Source organism: Ranitomeya imitator, chromosome 1 (genome assembly GCF_032444005.1).
Source record: "Ranitomeya imitator isolate aRanImi1 chromosome 1, aRanImi1.pri, whole genome shotgun sequence".
NCBI classification, from domain to species: Eukaryota; Metazoa; Chordata; class Amphibia; order Anura; family Dendrobatidae; genus Ranitomeya; species Ranitomeya imitator.
The window spans coordinates 254,263,251-254,278,734 of record NC_091282.1 but is presented as its reverse complement, the minus strand read 5'-3'; the positions used below and the strand labels follow the sequence as shown (position 1 = coordinate 254,278,734).

At 39.5% G+C, this 15,484-nt stretch overlaps 1 protein-coding gene across 14 annotated transcripts in view; it reads left to right on the top strand.

Annotated features, from left to right (window-relative positions):
• Positions 1-15,484, top strand: part of PITPNM2 (phosphatidylinositol transfer protein membrane associated 2) — a 526,403-nt gene that overhangs the window by 484,893 nt on the left and 26,026 nt on the right. For 10 of the 14 annotated variants that reach the window (XM_069755814.1, XM_069755807.1, XM_069755821.1 and 7 more), the window contains 2 exons: positions 10,481-10,629; positions 12,918-13,034. In XM_069755814.1, coding sequence (XP_069611915.1) covers positions 10,481-10,629; positions 12,918-13,034 — 266 coding nt within the window. Of the gene's footprint in view, positions 1-18; positions 223-10,480; positions 10,630-12,917; positions 13,035-15,484 lie in introns of all 14 variants that reach the window. The other 4 variants (XM_069755773.1, XM_069755780.1, XM_069755766.1 and 1 more) reach the window with 1 other exon arrangement.

The following is a 15,484-nucleotide window of genomic DNA, read 5'->3' as shown; positions in this document are numbered from 1 at the left end:
TTGCTTTGTTCCTTTTAGAATCAAAAAATCATCTTAACCATTCCAAAAAGCTAAGTCTTCTGTCACAGCTTGCCCTCCCTTACAAACCTAACACAAAAACAAGTTCCCCTACAAAACTTAATCAGTACCATACTGAGCAAAGTCATATAGGAAGAATGCTAGAGGTGGGGGATTGGAGGCACAGCACCAGCCCAGACATCCAAGGCTCGGACATCTCCAAAGGTATTGAAGATAGAGAGGATGTCGTACTGTTAACCCATCCACTAGCTAGAACTTTAGGATGTAACCCCTCTTCCCAGGCACATTTAATCTGCATCTTTCCATTCTATTAATTTATTGTCAGAATAGGTCGTACTAAACAATAAAAGCTAAGAAGTCTTCAATCTTCTCTCACGATTAACATGCTGCTTACAGTTCACACCATTTTCTATGTCATGTTTATTTTAACATGCTGCCTTCATTCATGCTATCATAGGTTGTCAACATTTGTATCTGTCATTTACTTTTATCTTTTTACAGAAAAACAAACAAGCCAACAAATGGTGTATATTCACTCCTCAACATCGAAATTGCAACATTAAGGATGAAAAGTTGTTGAATTCTGGAAATCACAGAATCGATAGATATGTTGATGATGCACCATAAATATACAAGAGATTTGTTCTTGGAACTCAGTTTTCTACTTTACTTTGACTGACAAATTCCCACACATTTGCAGAGTGCTTAGATAAATGCTTGCTTAACTCACGCTGGTAAATGTTTCCTCGAAAAGCCCTTCCAGCACCTGAATAAAACTTTTACTTTCTTTTATTGTCAATCACTTAAATACATAGTACAGTGGTTCATGTGGTGTGAACCACTGTACCATGTTTTTCAATGATTGACAAAGAAAAATGACTTTTTACTGAAGTGCTGGAATGTTTTTTTCTTGTATATGTTAATGATAGTCTGATAAGTGTTCTGCCACAATGAATGCACTTGAGTATGAAAATCATAAAGATCCGCCATTGTTTAGAATTGCTGACTAATGGCGTTTCAGGTGTGCTCGATGGGAGAAAGATATGGAGAGGCTGAAGCCCACGGAAAAACTTTTAGGGTGCTTTCACATTGCATTGTGTGTCCCCTTCAAGGCATACGTCCAAACTCTCCTGCAAAACGAGGTTTGGATGACTGCGACTGGGCCAATGGACTTTAATGGTGACGGCAGAACGAACGTGCGCTCTGCTGTGTACCAGATTCGGAAGTGTACACCAACAGGAGGCATACACTCAGACATAGTATACTGCGTCTGGGTGTCCACCTCCTGTAGGCGTGCACGGCAGAGCTCACATTTCCTTTGCCGTTACTAATACAGTCTATCGGCCCCTTTAACACATGTGTCCGCCCCATTTTGGCCTGGCAAGTTCGTGTTAAAAAATGGCTCCTGGAACACTTTGGAGTAATGGCCATATCACTGGTTCCAACACAAAATCAATGTAATGTCAAGATGTTAGTGTGCCTGGAATGAAGACTAGAGGAGTCTGGCTACTGTACGTTATGCCACCCCTCACAGGACAAATGTGACATTCCATCGTTAAGGCCTCCTCATGGATCACGGTGTCTCCAGTTTTAAATTAGAGGTTGGAATGTTCCAGTGAAGGCGGAAAATGAGGTCTTTCTTGTTCAGTGAGTCTAGCTTTTGTGTTGGATGAAATGTTAGCTGGGTATTGGTTTAGAGACCATGTGAGTAACGTCATAAAGAGGCTTTCAAGAGGGAATGTCACACCGCTTCAGCTCCCCAGGTTATGGTGTGTGGTGGCATAATATACATTACCTGGATCCCTCTAGTTTTTGTTTCAGGTACTCTACAGGTCAGCATTACATTGATTTGGTCTTGAATCCAGTGCTTAGGGCCATTGCTCCAAAGTGTCTCAGGAGTAGTTTTTCATCACAACAACGCTAGGCCGCATGTTGATCATGATAATCTTAGCAGCCTATGTGGCCTAAAAGTGTTACCATGGCCTGCAGCATTTCAGGATGTGTCACTCATGGAGAAAATCTGGGATATCATTAGTCTGCAATTGCAAAAGGAACTGCCAGCAGCGGATCTTGATGATTTGCCTGCCCAAGTGCATTCATCGTGGCAAAACATTCCTCAGACAACCATTAATAAACTCATTGATAACATGTCAACATTGATAACATGTCAAGGCTTGTTAGTGTGTGTATTTCTGTGCGTGGCACTCAAACTCAATACTGAATAAAACGATATGATATTTGAAATTGTTGTTTATGTTTTTTTTAGCATTTGGATATCATTAACATATCCTGTGATTTCCACAATTCTCCAACTTTTCCTTTTTGGTTTTATAATTGCATTGCTGAAGAGTGAGTATATGTATGTATGAATCTATGTGTGTAAAACAGAATAGAAATTTTCCCATTTTATTGAACAGCATATCTTTATATTACTACACTTTGGATCAGAAAAAAACTGCAACTAGTTCTTCTACCTTACAGTTGAATAATGTCCATTCATGACCCCTTGTGATGTTGTTTTAAATAAGAAACTATAGTTGCCTAGAATTTTATCGTATCTCCAAGTATAGGTATAGCAATGGTGGTAATTTTATACTTTTATAAAAAGAGGCACGGATATAAATTGATAATTTATAACAAAGAAAAAATAGATATTTCTTAAATATTCACATTTTCTTTGTAATTTGGTAGCCACCGCTCTGTATATGTATAGGTGACTGTCACACACAGTGTAGGATAGACTAAGTGCAACACAAAGGAATAAGAGGAAGGGAGGCCCAACACTAGAACGAGGAGTGGAGACCCCTCGGATAATCTAACGTAACCCTGTCTGCCCTAAGAGACCCTAAATAGGTTCTGCACCTATCGCCAAGCAGTATACCTAATACCTGTCAGACCCTAGCGGTAAGCCCTGCTTAGGGAAGGAAGAGGTGAATGCTGGTTAAACCCCACTAACATTAAAGACAACTATGATACACAAAATAAGGGTAAACTACTTAGCTTGAGTAGACTCAGAGAGAAACCCCGTCGTCCTTAAACCATCAAAGAGGACGCTAGCCGACTGCTGCAGCTCCAAGCCTCAACAGGGAAGTGCAAATAGAAAATATCACCCGCAACTCCCAACAGGAAGTTAGGAGTTATAAACACCCAGATCCAGGTTTGACCATTAGAGCCGGGGGATGTGGCCACTGGGTCCTAGCATCAGAAGGACCAGGCAGAAGTCTGCAAAGCAAACTGCTGAGACCTTCTGCAGATAGACACAGTTCAATGGTCTGCAGCCTCTGATACATCGTGACAGTGACAGGTCATTGGGTGGACTGAAGAAACAAAATACCTTAAAGCTTAGCAAACTAAAGACAGACAGGCAGCTTAGCAATAATAATAATATGTCCAATATAAAACTCTGAAATTTAATTAGTTATCTACACTCAATCTTCTACTAGTTCTACAAACTCCTGGATTATCCTGGTAATCCTGGATTCTGGTCTAATATGTGCTGGTATGATGACTATCAAATGTGAGTTAGTAATTTACAAAGGTTTTAAACCTTGAAAGGAGTTAAAATTAATCAAGAAATATAGCTGCCCTCAATATTATTCTATACTAGTTTACTACATCACCTACATGAGTCTGAAGCCGTTCATCTTGCAAAAATCCATAAAAAAAACTGGGGTTTATCCCTCTGCTGATCTTTAATTGGCTGAAGTCCTACTCCTTTGGTTAAATGTATGGTGTTTAGTGAACTTTTGTCACTAAACACCAGTACGGAGGGGAACTTCTGCTGCAGACAATTGTTTTAGAGCTAGACAAGTAAAAAAAAGGTAGAGGCATGACTGAGCTAACTGAAACAAACAGATAAGATAATTTTATATCTTTTTATGCAAGTCCTGTAGAGAAAATTGAGTTTAAAGGTACCGTCACACTCAGCAACTTTGCAAAGAGAACGACAACAATCCGTGACGTTGCAGCGATCTGGATAGCGATCTCGTTGTGTTTGACACGCAGCAGCGATCTGGATCCCGCTGTGCCATCGCTGGTCGGAGCTAGAAGTCCAGAACTTTATTTTGTTGCCAGGTCGGCGTGTATCGTCATGTTTGACATCAAAAGCAACAACGCCAGCAACGAGCATAGGGCCCCTAGATGTGTGTCGGATCGGTACACTCCGGCTGTTTGACATGGAGCTAACAACCAGCGAGAACGAGAAGTGAGTCGCCGTTACGTAACTGGATCGCTCCTGCATCGTTCTGGAGTTGCTGTGTTTGACGTCTCTACAGCGACCTAAACAGCGATGCTCCAGCGATCTAGTTTAGGTCGGCTCGTTGTCTATATCGCTGCAGCATCGCTGAGTGTGACGGTACCTTAACCACCTTCTAATCTTCACCTGATGGATAGTTGATGTTCAGGGACGGGAATTACTTATCTTTGTACTACACTGGAAGTGATTGAATGTCTCTGCTGTCTTATAGCCAAACAAGGCACAATAAGGAGGAATGACATGGCTGAGCTCTTGAGACACACCGATTAGATTGATTTCTTTAGATATTTCTTAGCCACACGTTGGACAGTAAGGAGTACAAACATGGCTGACCTCTTGAGACATATATTTTTTTTTAGATATTTCATGTACAGAGTCTGCTGATTTTCACCTGGTTACTGGATGATACTCAGTGATGGGACCTAGTGATCTTTTCTCCTATTGCAGACAGGCTGGGAGGGGGATGTGACTTCTGCTGCAGACAGTTGTCTTACAGCCGCACAGTAAGGGTACCGTCACACAGTGGCATTTTGATCGCTTCGACGGCACGATTTGTGACGTTCCAGCTATATATCCGTGACGTTCCAGCGATCTCGCTGTGTCTGACACGCTCCTGCGATCAGGGACCCCGCTGAGAATCGTACGTCGTAGCAGATCGTTTGAAACTTTCTTTCGTCGTCTAGTGTCCCGCTGTGGTGGCATGATCGCATGGTGTAACAAAGGTGTGCATGATATTGTATACGATGTGCGCATAGTAACCAACAGCTTCTACATTGCACATACGTCATGAAATTATCGCTCCAGCGTCGTACATTGCAAAGTGTGACAGCAGTCTACGACGCTGGAGCGATATTGTTACGATGCTGGAGCGTCACGGATCGTGCCGTCGTAGCGATCAAAATGCCACTGTGTGACGGTACCCTAAGAAGGAGAGGGAAAAGGGGTGCGCTCCTGAGGCACACAGATAATATCTTGTTTCTTAGTTTTAACTGTAATAATAAGACAAAATAGAAATAAAGAAAAGGAGTAGATTAAGGGAGGAATTTATTTGGTTAGTGTTGCTTTAAGAGTTTAAAGTACTCTCTTACCTTCAATTATATTACATTTATCAAAGTAATCACCAGTATGACATTTGATGAATTACAGTTTAGATAGACTGTTCATCTAGAATAGTGTTTCTCAACTCCAGTCCTCAAGACCCACCAACAGGTCATGTTTTCAGGATTTCCTTAGTATTGCACAGGTGATGGAATTAATGCTTGAGCAGGTGATGAAATTATCAGCTGTGCCATACTAAGGATATCCAGAAAACTTGACCTGTTGGTACGTCTTGAGGACTGGAGTTGAGAAACACTGATCAAGAACAGTGGTTTGTTCATAGATGAATATCAGGAGTTTCAAGGACAGTCATTTGTACAGTCATAAGAAAAACTAAGTACATCTTTTTCAATATATGGTTTTACATATCACCGCATAATAAAAAAAAATCAGGTCCTTTCAACATCTTAAAATGAGCTAAATGCAATCTCAGATGAACAACAAAACATAATAAATGAAAGTGTAATTTGTCAATAAAAAAAAATCCAAAATGCAGGAGCAGTATATGAAAAATGAACTACTCTCTTACTGTTTCCATAGGAACTAAGAGGAAGCAGTAGTCAGGTGCTGCTAATCAAATGTCCTCAGTTGATTGTTTATCAGCAAGTATGACCATCTTTATAAAAGCAGAAGTATTGTCATTTTGCTGGTCTTGAGCCTTCAGGCATGTGTCACACGATGAAAAGTAGAAAATACATCAGCAATCAATCTTAGAATGGTTATAAGGCAATTTTCAAACAATTTGGTTTCTATTATTTTGTAGTGAGAAAGATTATTTATAGAAGGAAATCATTCAATATAACTGACAATAACTCAAAGTTTTCAAAGTTTCATCCTAACAAACCACAAGACTTAGGACAGATGAGACCAAACTGGAGATGATTGGCTATAATGGCCTTTGCCATGTTTGATTAAAACCGCATACAGTACAGTATACCACCTTCACGGTGGTGAAGCAGTGATGAGTCGACTATGAACTCCTCTAGAGTCAAATTTGAGGACATCTATCCAAAACTTAAAGCTTGGTTGAAAGTGGATTGTGCAATTGGACAATGATCTCAAGCACGCAAGCAAATCTACATTGGAAAGACTGAAAAAGAAAATCAAGTTGTGGCAATGACTCACAATTCAAACCTCTGCCCAATTGAAATGCTGTAGATAAAAAATGCCCCCAAACCTCTATGAACTTAAAGAGGAACTTTCACCAATTTGTGCATGTTAAAACAGTGGTCCGTAGGTCAAAGTAATTTTCAATCTAAATTCCTATCTATTTAGTGCTATTATCTAAACCATTATATATATATATATATATATATATATATATATATATATATATATATATATATATATATAACCATCACAAAGTTTACCACGGATAAATACCTCAGATAAAGAAGGAAGTACATTAGATTCAAATAAAAAATATATTATTAGCAATGATATAAAAAAAGTGTTTAAAAAAATAACAAAGAAAGGTGCTAGATAAAAAGAGGGACATGTTACTGGAACCAAACATACAGTAACTACTGTATCTTCTGCGGATTATTAATTGGCTTCCCCACGCCTCCCAAAGAAGCAGAGCGAAATGCGCGTCGTGGCAAAGGGACATCATAATATTCACCGGGCTTGTGCAATACAGGTGCACATTATTTTATACTGCTATTCTAGTATTATATTCTTCCTGTTAACTATGGCACCGCACTTATGTCTGTGGCTAACAGGGTCTCAATCCTAACTTTACTAACAGGCTGATGCATAAATCTTTTCAAACAGGCATTCTTATATAGCAGCCACCTCACACTTATTGTTTACTTGGTTTGTGTTTCACATAAAAGCTACCGTAAGTGATATTGTATTTGCACCTCACAATAACTCTATTCTGCCTTTCATTGTATTTATTTTTTTGGCATTGATTGTAGACTTGGGGTCAGACCAATTATCATTAAGGTTTGCTATATTCGCGGCCTTCTGATACACTGTCCATATAGTGCAGTCTGCTTGCCCACGTTTTATCCCCACCCTTTTTATGCAAGTTTTTTGCAGCCAATTAATAACCCGCAGAATATAGTAACTGTATGTTTGGTTCCTGTGACATGTTGTGAACAGAGTCCCTCTTTTTATCTAGCATCTTTATTTGTTATTGATTTTTTTAAAACACATTTTTTTTATATTATTATTAATAAAATATTATTTTTTATTTGAATCTAATGTACTTCCTTCTTTACCTGGGTTATTTCTCTGTGGTAAATTTTGGTATGGTTATGTATTTTTTGGAGTACCGAAACCCAACCTTTCGTTATGGGTAACATTATTTTTAAACTATATTGAGTTATAATTACATTTTCTAATATACTTGCATTAACCTTCTTTAACTACACTATCTAACTGCTATTCATTTTTTCCCCTTCTTCCTTTTTAATAATGCTTCTTTTAGGTATCTTGGTGCATGCTGAGATACTCAAACTTATCATCGGGGGGCAGAAGCTGTGATGTCACTGACATTATGGCACTAAATAGATAGTGTTTTCAAATGAAAATTACTTTACCATCAGACCACCCCTATCAACAAGCCACATCATTGAATAGCAGCTGTAAAGCTTAGAAAAGTATAGCTCAAGTGGGTGTAACCAGAGATTTGTCTATGGTGAGTTTACTTCTCCCCCTGCATGAGGCTAACCAATCAAAAGCAGGCTGCAACACACAGGGGGAAAAAGAACACAACCTCTTCTCCCTGATCTCAGGAGCTTCTGTGTAGAGATACAGCAGAGGTAAGTTATGTAACATTACAAATCCCTACAGATCTCATCTCATGACAGTCAATTTGGGGGGGGGGGGTGAAAGCTGACAGCACAGCGCTTAGAGATCTGGAAGTGTTTGTGACCATACTTAACCTTCATCAATTGTATCTCAGTTACTGCAGAGCTACTGTATGTATCATTACAAACACTCCCAGACCTCATCTATCACTGCTGTCTGCTCTGACCTCCCCCCCCCCCACACACATACACACACTGAGTACCATCAGATGAGATCTGGAGGTGTTTGTAATTATATAAACCTCAGTTTTGCTGCATCTCTACACAGTAACTCCAGAGATCAATGAGGAGAGGAGGGTGTGGTTTTTTTTTCTGTGTTATGTTTAGTCATACTCATGCAGGGGACGAAGTACCCATCCCTAGAGACAAATCAATGTTAACAACCAGCTCAATTTAGCGTAAATTATAACCTAATCTTTGCTACCTAATATCTCCGCTACGGAGAGGAGAAATTAAAAATAAAAACCATGTTTTACTCAGCTGTGCAGTCACTATTCCATGATATGGCCAGTTTAGCATGTTCACAGTGGTGAAAAGTCCTCTTTAAGGCTAAGTTCACATTTGCGTTCGGGGGCTTTGCCGAGGGCTGCGTACTTCCTCAGTTAAGCTACGCCTGCTTCCGCATACTTCTGCATGCGTCCTGCATACCTATCGTTAACATTGGGTACGCAGGACATGCGGATGTATGCAGATGTCTGCGGATGCATTGTTTTGACGTGCCCGCTGACCGCATGGGAATGCAACAAGTTGTGTCTTGTGCGGACGGCGGGCGCATCAGAACAATGCTTTCGTATGTCCTACTTACCCGATGTTAAAGATACGTACGCAGGACGCATGCAGAAGTAGGCGGGGCTTAACGGAAGTACGCAGCCCTCCGCAAAGCGCCTGAACGCAAATGTGAAACCAGCCTAAGTCTTTAACCTTCATCAGGCTGCATAATTTTACAACGTTAACAGGCTGCAGAGGTACAATTGTACCTTCATATATATTTTATTGAAATTTGGCCAATATATTCTGGACCAAAACTGCAGAGATGTCACGAAATTTCAGCCCTGTACGGCTTTTCGAAAAAAAAAGTTATTGCGGTTTTAAAACGGAATAGTTACAATTGTACGTACTGAGCCGGACGAAGGTTAAGCAACAATGAAATGAACAGCAACAATGAAAGAATTTTGGGCAAGGATTCATCCAGAACAATGTGTGAGACTGATAATAAGTAATAATTTTCTGTATGAATTTACTGCTTTTAAAAGTACCGTAGTTATACAAGCTAAAAAATTTTTTTTATCACACTGCTTCTGCATTTTGGCTTGCTTTCTGTTGAAGAGTATAATTTGTCATGTGTTCAACTGAAGTTGTAATGGGCTAATAATTTTAAGACCTTCTAAGGACCAGATGTTTTTAACTTCTTTATTGTGGCCTGATATGTAAAACACTAAAATTCAAAGAGGTGTACTTACCGTAGTTATTCTCATTACTATCAGCTGATAATTCTCTCTAGGGTGGAGAACATTCCTTTGAACAGCAGTCATACAGTATTTCATTTTAAACAGATGTCCGTCCATATATGTTCTAAAGTGACATCCTTTCTACTGGAAACCTGAACAGATGACTCAAGCTATATACTTGCTATGCGCCTGCTATCTAAGTATTAAGCATAACAAAAATAAAGTTGCACGTTAAATTGAGCATTGGTGAGCCCTCACACCATAGTTTGCCGATTTTGTGAATAATGTAACCAACAATATCATGTTTATAGATTTAATTCTAGTACCTTATCCTGTGGTTTGTAGATTGATAGCAACCTGTGTATGTATGTATCTAATAGTTGTGGTGATGAAATAGTGGTATTAATAAATATTTTCATAATTAACTGTAATTTTTTATATTGAATATAGACTGTTTGTTTTACATCAGTGGTTCTTCAGAAGTTTGCATTGAACAAGTAATATTTACCTCTTTCACAAGTAACGACCTTATCTTGCATGTATGAAATTAGAAAACACTCTCTAATGTCTGGAGATGTCTCTAGTCGGACAGCTGCATATGCATGTGAAGCACGTTTTCAAATAGTATGACTTTTTTAATTTATTTTTTGCTTCTTTCTTAAAAGTTTGAACACAATTTTGGCTTATTTTTATGTGTCTGACAAATTACTCCTAAAGTAGTAGCAGCTATTTTAAAAGTATAGCGTCTTCCTTAATTTCTGCCATAATTGTAGGTAGTTACCTTTTTTTATTTATTTTTGCGTTTCCTTCTTAGACTAGGGGTGTAATGTTCTCTTTTCTGTCAGTTGCAGCAAAGTGGTGGGGCACAAAAAGGATTGACTATGCCCTCTATTGTCCGGATGCCCTCACTGCCTTTCCAACGGTTGCTCTTCCTCACCTTTTCCATGCCAGTTATTGGGAATCCACAGACGTTGTTTCATTCCTATTGCGACAAGTAAGTGATATATTTCTTGTTTTGCTGTCACCATCTAAATGCAACCTAAGTTTTAGGGTATGTGCCCACGTTGCGGATTCGTGTGCTGATTTTTCTGCACCGTTTTTGTGCGGATTTCACCTGCTTTTTTACACCTGCGGATTCCTATTATGGAGCAGGTGTAAAACGCTGCTGAATCCGCGCAAAGAATTGACATGCTGCGGAAAATACAACGCTGCCTTTACGTGTGGTATTTTCCGCACCATGGGCACTGCGGATTTGGTTTTCCATAGTTTTACATGGTACTGTAAACTCATGGAAAACTGCTGCGAATCTGCAGAGGCCAATCCGCAGCCAAACCCGCAACGTGTGCACATACCCTCACACTGTCAGGACAATTATCACACTAATGAGACACACAAGATCCAAATTTAGTCCAATATTCATAAATTTTCTGAGAACAGACACCGAGCACATTTTAAAAATATCACATGCTTCCCATATAGGCTCTTTCATGCAATTTTGCATTAAAGCTTAAAGGGACACTGTCACCTGAATTTGGAGGGAACAATCTTCAGCCATGGAGGCGGGGTTTTCGGGTGTTTGATTCACCCTTTCCTTACCCGCTGGCTGCATGCTGGCTGCAATATTGGATTGAAGTTCATTCTTTGTCCTCCATAGTACACGCCTGCGCAAGGCAAGATTACCTTGTGCAGGCATGTACTACTGAGGACAGAGAATGAACTTCAATCCAATATTGCAGACAGCATGCAGCCAGCGGGTAAGGAAAGGGTGAATCAAACACCCGAAAACCCCGCCTCCATGGCTGAAGATTGTTCCCTCCAAATTCAGGTGACAGTGTCCCTTTAAGGGGAGCCTGTTTCCTCAAAAAGTCTACTTATCTGCAGATATAGTGCCAATCTGCAGGTAAATAGTGCTTTATTATGTTTACTTGAGCGGTTGCCACAGGGAGAAAATGAAGTTATATTCTCCCTGCATCCACTTGCTGTAGTCAGGGTTACAATAAGCCAGCCAGACATGATTTAGATGCTAATTGCCTGCTGACTACCACTATATCTTCAGGTTTCAACATTTTTTGGCAGACACGGGTTTCCTTTGAATAGGTTGTCCTCGTTCAGAAAACTTTCTGCAATAAGCTGTGGTAGTTATAAAATAAGCAAACTGAGTATTGCCTTCCTCTCACTCAGCGTCTGATCTCAGACACTTTCACGATCTGCAGCCATCACATTGGCAGGATTTTCATCACATCAGCAGCGCTACAGTCAGTCAATGAACTCTGCAGCTCCTGCCATCTGCTCTTGACGTTTATTTCACTTTTACAAGCTGATATTCATGGCACAAACTGTTCTAAATTCTGCCATAAAAACTTGAAATGGTTGTGTACAACTAAAAATCTTTTCAACGGCCCTAGGGTGCTTAATACAAATAAACTAAAAAAAAAAACGAAGCCCATACTTGCATGCTAAATTACTGGACTGGTGCTGCTCCTCTGTTCAATTGCTGGCTTTCTCAGCTGGACTCCTGGCTTCGTCTACCAGCTAGCAGCATTGTGATTTGGCTGCAGAAAAGAGGATCTGCTCTGGTCCTTTAGGGTATGTTTCCACCTTCAGGAAACGCTGCGTTTTTGACGCTGCATTGAGCCGCAGCGTCAAAAACGCAGCGTCCAGATGTTACAGCATAGTGGAGGGGATTTCATGAAATCCCGTCTCCACTATGCATTAAAAGTCGCATGCGGCATTCCCGCGAACACGCACATGCGGCGCGTCTTTTAAGAACACAGCATGTCCTTACATTGCAGAAACAACGCAAGGACAACGCAGGTGACCTGCCAGTGACCTCTGGTGCAGATTTGGTCAGGATTTTACCTGCATAAAATCCTGACCAAATCTTGATGCAATCCTGAACATGGACACATACCCTTAAGTTATTTATTTTTGAGGCCACTGAAAAATTGCTTAAAGTACTGGACATCCCCTTTAAGAAATATATGACAGAGCACATAAGGCACAAGTTTAAGGTAAAATACATTAGAAAAAATGTGAAAAAAAAGTTAAATGTTGGCTATGGTGTGCCTGATGGTAGTACCCATTTAGTGTAGAACTTGAATATTGGTTAATAATGGTCAGTGATCATGCAGCTTTTTCAAGATTTGTTGAGTATGTACATGAAATATTCAGAAAGTTATGTTATCTGCTTAAAAAATATTGACAATTTGCAAATTTGGATTGATGCGGATGACCAATTCATGGACAGTTACATTAATATTGTCACGTGTATGCTCATTTCAGGTCATGAGACATGAAACGGCAAGCGTCTTGGAGTTGGTTGGAAAAGAAGTTTCTGTGTTCAGCCCTTCAAAACCAAGGGAAAAGTGGCTAAGAAAGCGAACACATGTGAAACTAAGGGTACCTAAGAACCTGAAATCACTTATTGTTTTCAACCTAAGTTGTTACCTAGCCTAGTTACATTATCATAAAACAAAACAACGTAAAACCTCATTCAGACATCCGCTTTTCACATACATGTTCTATTGGTGTTTTTCACAGATAGAATACATACCCATTGAAGTCTAAGGTGCTATTCAAATGTCCAAGTTTTTAAAATCACACGTCATGTCTGTTTTTAGTTGCAGTCATGGATCAAAATGACCCATACTAGTCTATTGATTGTTGAGTATCACTTACAGCTCACGGATGACATCAGTGCGCATTGTATGTTCTGTCTGTCACTAACATTGTAATGTGTAGGAAAAGCTTTGAAAGTTATTTATTTTTTCATTCATCAAAATCAGTGATGATAAGAACTGACAGCTGACTAAACACAGTTGAAAATCTGATCCAAAACCTGATAAAACTCACTGTTCTTTTTTTTCTGCGCATGTAATAAATCACATACAGTCATGGCCAAAAATGTTGGCACCCTTTTAATTGTTCCAGAAAATTAAGCATTTCTCCTAGAAAATTATTGCAATTACATGTGTTTTGTTATACACATGTTTATTTCCTTTTGTGTATTGGAGCAACACAAAAAAAAGAGGAAAAAAGGCAAATTGGACATCAGTGAAAAAAAGGGATGGAAAATATTGTCAGCACCCTCAACTTAATATTTGGTTGCACACCCTTTGGAATAAATAACTGCAATCAATCACTTAATATAACCATTAACAAGCTTCTTACACCCCTCAACTGGAATCTTGGATCAATCTTCTTTGCAAACTGCACCAGGTTCTCATATTTGAAGAATGACTTCTCTCAACAGCAATTTTAAGATCTCTCCGCAAGTGTTCAATGACATTGACTCATTGCTGGCCGCTTCAGAACACTCCAGTGCTTTGTTTCCATACATTTCTGGGTGCTTCTTGAAGTATGTTTGGGGTCATTGTCTTGCTGGAAGACCTATGACTTAAGACGCAAACCCAGCTTTCTGACACTGGGCACTAAATTGCAACCCAAAATCATTATGAAATCTCCAGATTTCATGATGCCTTGCACACAGTCAAGACACTCTGAGCAAAAGGCAGCAAAACAACCCGAAAACATCTTTGAAAATCCACAATATTTGACTGTAGGTACTGTGTTCTTTTCTTTGTAGCCCTCATTCCGTTTTCAGTAAAAAGTAGAATGATGTGTTTACCCAAAAGCTCTATCTTGCTCTAATCTGTCTAAATAAAGATTTTGGCTTACTCATGTACATTTTGGCAAACTGCAATCTATCTTTTTTTTATGTTTCTGTGCCAGCAGTGGGGTGCTCCTGGGTCTCCTGCCATAGCGTTTCATTTAATTCAAATGTCGATGGCTAGTTCACGCTGAGACTGATGCACCCTTTCTTTGAAACTTGATTGGGGCTGCTTATCCACCATCCGGACTATCCTGCATTGCAACCTTTCCAGCAATTTTTCTCTGCCATCCACCTCTACTGAGATTAACTACAGTGCCATGGGTTGTAAATTTCTTGATTATGTTGTGCACCACAAAGGAACATCAAGATCTCTGGAAATAGACTTGTAACCTTGAAATTGTTCTCTTCTCCAAAGTTTTCCATGCTTAGTGTTGCACACACAGACACACAATGCAACGATGAAGTCAACTTTTCGACTTTTATCTGGTTTCAGGTGTGATTTTCATATTGTCCACACCTGTTACTTGCCACAGGTAAATTTGAACAAGTGTCATATGCTTGAAACAAAGTTGCTTACCCCCGTTTTTTGAAAGCTGTGTTTTGTTAAGGATTCTAGAAATTGTGACAAATAAATAAATGCTCACACGAACATTGAATAAACAAAAAATGAATTTACTTAATAAATAATAAGAAAATACACAGTCAATAAAAACAGTAAAATAACATTACATACATTACATCACTATGGTAGAAGTCAATCAGGCTTGTCTCTCTCTGTCTCTGTATCTCCTCATCTCGCTTCCATCTGTGCGTCTCTGTGTCCTCACTAAGGTTCCAGTCATCTTTTATATCTTATACTGTCCAATGTATCTCAGTAAAAACTTTGATGGTTATAGGAATGCCAGGAAGAAACCTCCTTAAACCGGTCAGTTACTGACAACAAGTAGCTGGTCAGTTACTAACAACAAATACATCTACTAATAACAAATAACTCGTCATTTACTAACAGAAGACCTTCTGCTAGTTGGGTCATGTGGTTGGACATTTAGGCTAAGTGTACACGTCACAGAATTGCTGCGGAAATTTCAGCGGCAATTCTGCAACTCCTGCCGCGGGTGTATCGCACGTGGAATTGGCATGGATATTCCTGCTAAAAACTAGCGTTTTGCAAGCATAATTAGCTTGCAGAATGCTAGCGTTTTCCAAAACTGATTGACAGGTTGGTCACACTTGTTAG